Source organism: Arachis duranensis, chromosome 6, assembly GCF_000817695.3.
Source record: "Arachis duranensis cultivar V14167 chromosome 6, aradu.V14167.gnm2.J7QH, whole genome shotgun sequence".
Lineage (NCBI taxonomy): Eukaryota > Viridiplantae > Streptophyta > Magnoliopsida > Fabales > Fabaceae > Arachis > Arachis duranensis.
In genome coordinates this window covers 40,292,890-40,294,526 of record NC_029777.3, presented here as the reverse complement: position 1 = coordinate 40,294,526, position 1,637 = coordinate 40,292,890, and the positions used below count along the sequence as shown (strand labels likewise).

Genomic DNA, 1,637 nt, shown 5'->3' with positions numbered 1-1,637 from the left:
TCCCTCAAATTTGCTCCTATACTTGTTTTTTCTAGAGCGTCCTTAATTTAAACTTCTTGGGTTTCACCTTCTGGCTGAGGGCGGAGTTCTTCGCGAGCTCGAATTCCCACGAGTTCTTTAGTATTGGTGTCTTTCCTCTGGGGTCGCCTTTAAGGTTCATACTTTCGTTGTAACAGCGTCGGGCGAGTTTTTTGTCTCCCTTTTTGGTAGCGATCCCTTCCGGAATGGGGAACTTCATGCATAGGTGTGGAGTGGAGACCACGGCGGCGAGCTAGTTTAGCGTTGTCTGGTGGAGGTTGGCATTGGCAAGTATTACGGTAACGACCACGGGGTCATGATGCCCTGGGATAATGCCCGTGGCATTTTCTTGAGTGAAGGTGATATTGGGGAGGTCGACCGACCTGTCTCCTCCTCCAACATGGTACCTCTTTAAGGTGTCTTTTGCGTGACGACTTAGAGATCCCTTCTCTTGTGAATCCTCCATTGATCATGTGAACATGCCTCTCAGGGGTGTGATGGGGACGTTTAGCTTGTCCAATCTCTTCATCCCTTCTTTTTTTCTTTGGTTCATCTGTTTTGTTTGCCAAGAACTTGTCTAATCTTCCTTTTCGGGCTAACTTTTATATGATGTTCTTTAGGTCATAGCATTCATTGGTATTCGCAATACTCTGTCCGACTTCTTCCTCTTTTATGCTTAATCGGATGAGGGGTGTGGGATCTTTTCAGTGTTGCATATCTCTCTGTATACATCCACAAAGGACACTCTGAGTGGAGTATAGCTGTGGTATTTTCTAGGTTTTTTAGTAAGCTGTTCTTCTTTTTTTCTAGACTCTTTGTCCTTGTCCCGAGGTGGGTAAGAGAGTCCAAATTTTGAGGTTTCTCCTAATCGAGAGTTCTCCTCCATGTTAATGTACTTTTCTTCCCGTTCTTGTACATCGTTCAGAGATGTTGGATGCTTTTTTGATATGGAGTGGCTAAAGGGTCCTTCTTGCAGACTATTGATGAGACCCATGATGGCTGCTTCTATTGGCAGACTTTTTATGTCCAGACATGCTTTGTTGAATCTTTCTGTGTAGTTGTGGAGGCTTTCCTGATCTCCTTGCTTAATCCCTAACAGGCTTGGGGCATGTTTGGCTTTGTCTTTCTGGATGGAGAATCTAGCTAGGAATTTCTTGGCGAGGTCATTGAAGCTTGCTATTGACCTTGGTGGCAAGCTGTCGAACCACTTTATTGCCATTTTGGTCAAAGTGGTCGGGAAAGCTTTACAACAGATTACATCTGAGGCCTCCATAAGATACATCCGACTTCTAAAATTGCTGAGATGATAGCTTGGATCAGACATACCGTCATACAGAGCCATGTCGGGGGCTTTGAAATCCTTCGGGACTTTAGCTTTCATAATCTATTTTGTGAATGAATCTTAGTCCATGTGGGGGTTGTCCTCGTGGCTGGATCGAGTAGTTTTGGTCTTGAGATCGGCCTCGAGCTTTAGGAGTTTGTTCTCTAGCTCTCGGCGCCGTCTTGTTTCTCTCTGGAGGTCTCTTTCGGCTTCCCACTGATGTCGGCCTCCTTTTCGAGCTGCTTGAGACGATCCTGCTATTCTCGGAGGGCATCTAAAATTTCTATGTTTGGAGACT

General features: G+C 45.3%; 1 protein-coding gene across 1 annotated transcript; it reads right to left on the bottom strand.

The window, feature by feature from the left end:
- Window positions 1-694: 694 nt before the first annotated feature.
- On the bottom strand, window positions 695-1,360 carry LOC107493767 (uncharacterized). Its single transcript, XM_016114814.1, has one exon. The coding sequence runs from the start codon at window positions 1,358-1,360 to the stop codon at window positions 695-697; it is 666 nt and encodes a 221-aa protein (XP_015970300.1).
- Between the last annotated feature and the right edge of the window lie 277 nt (window positions 1,361-1,637).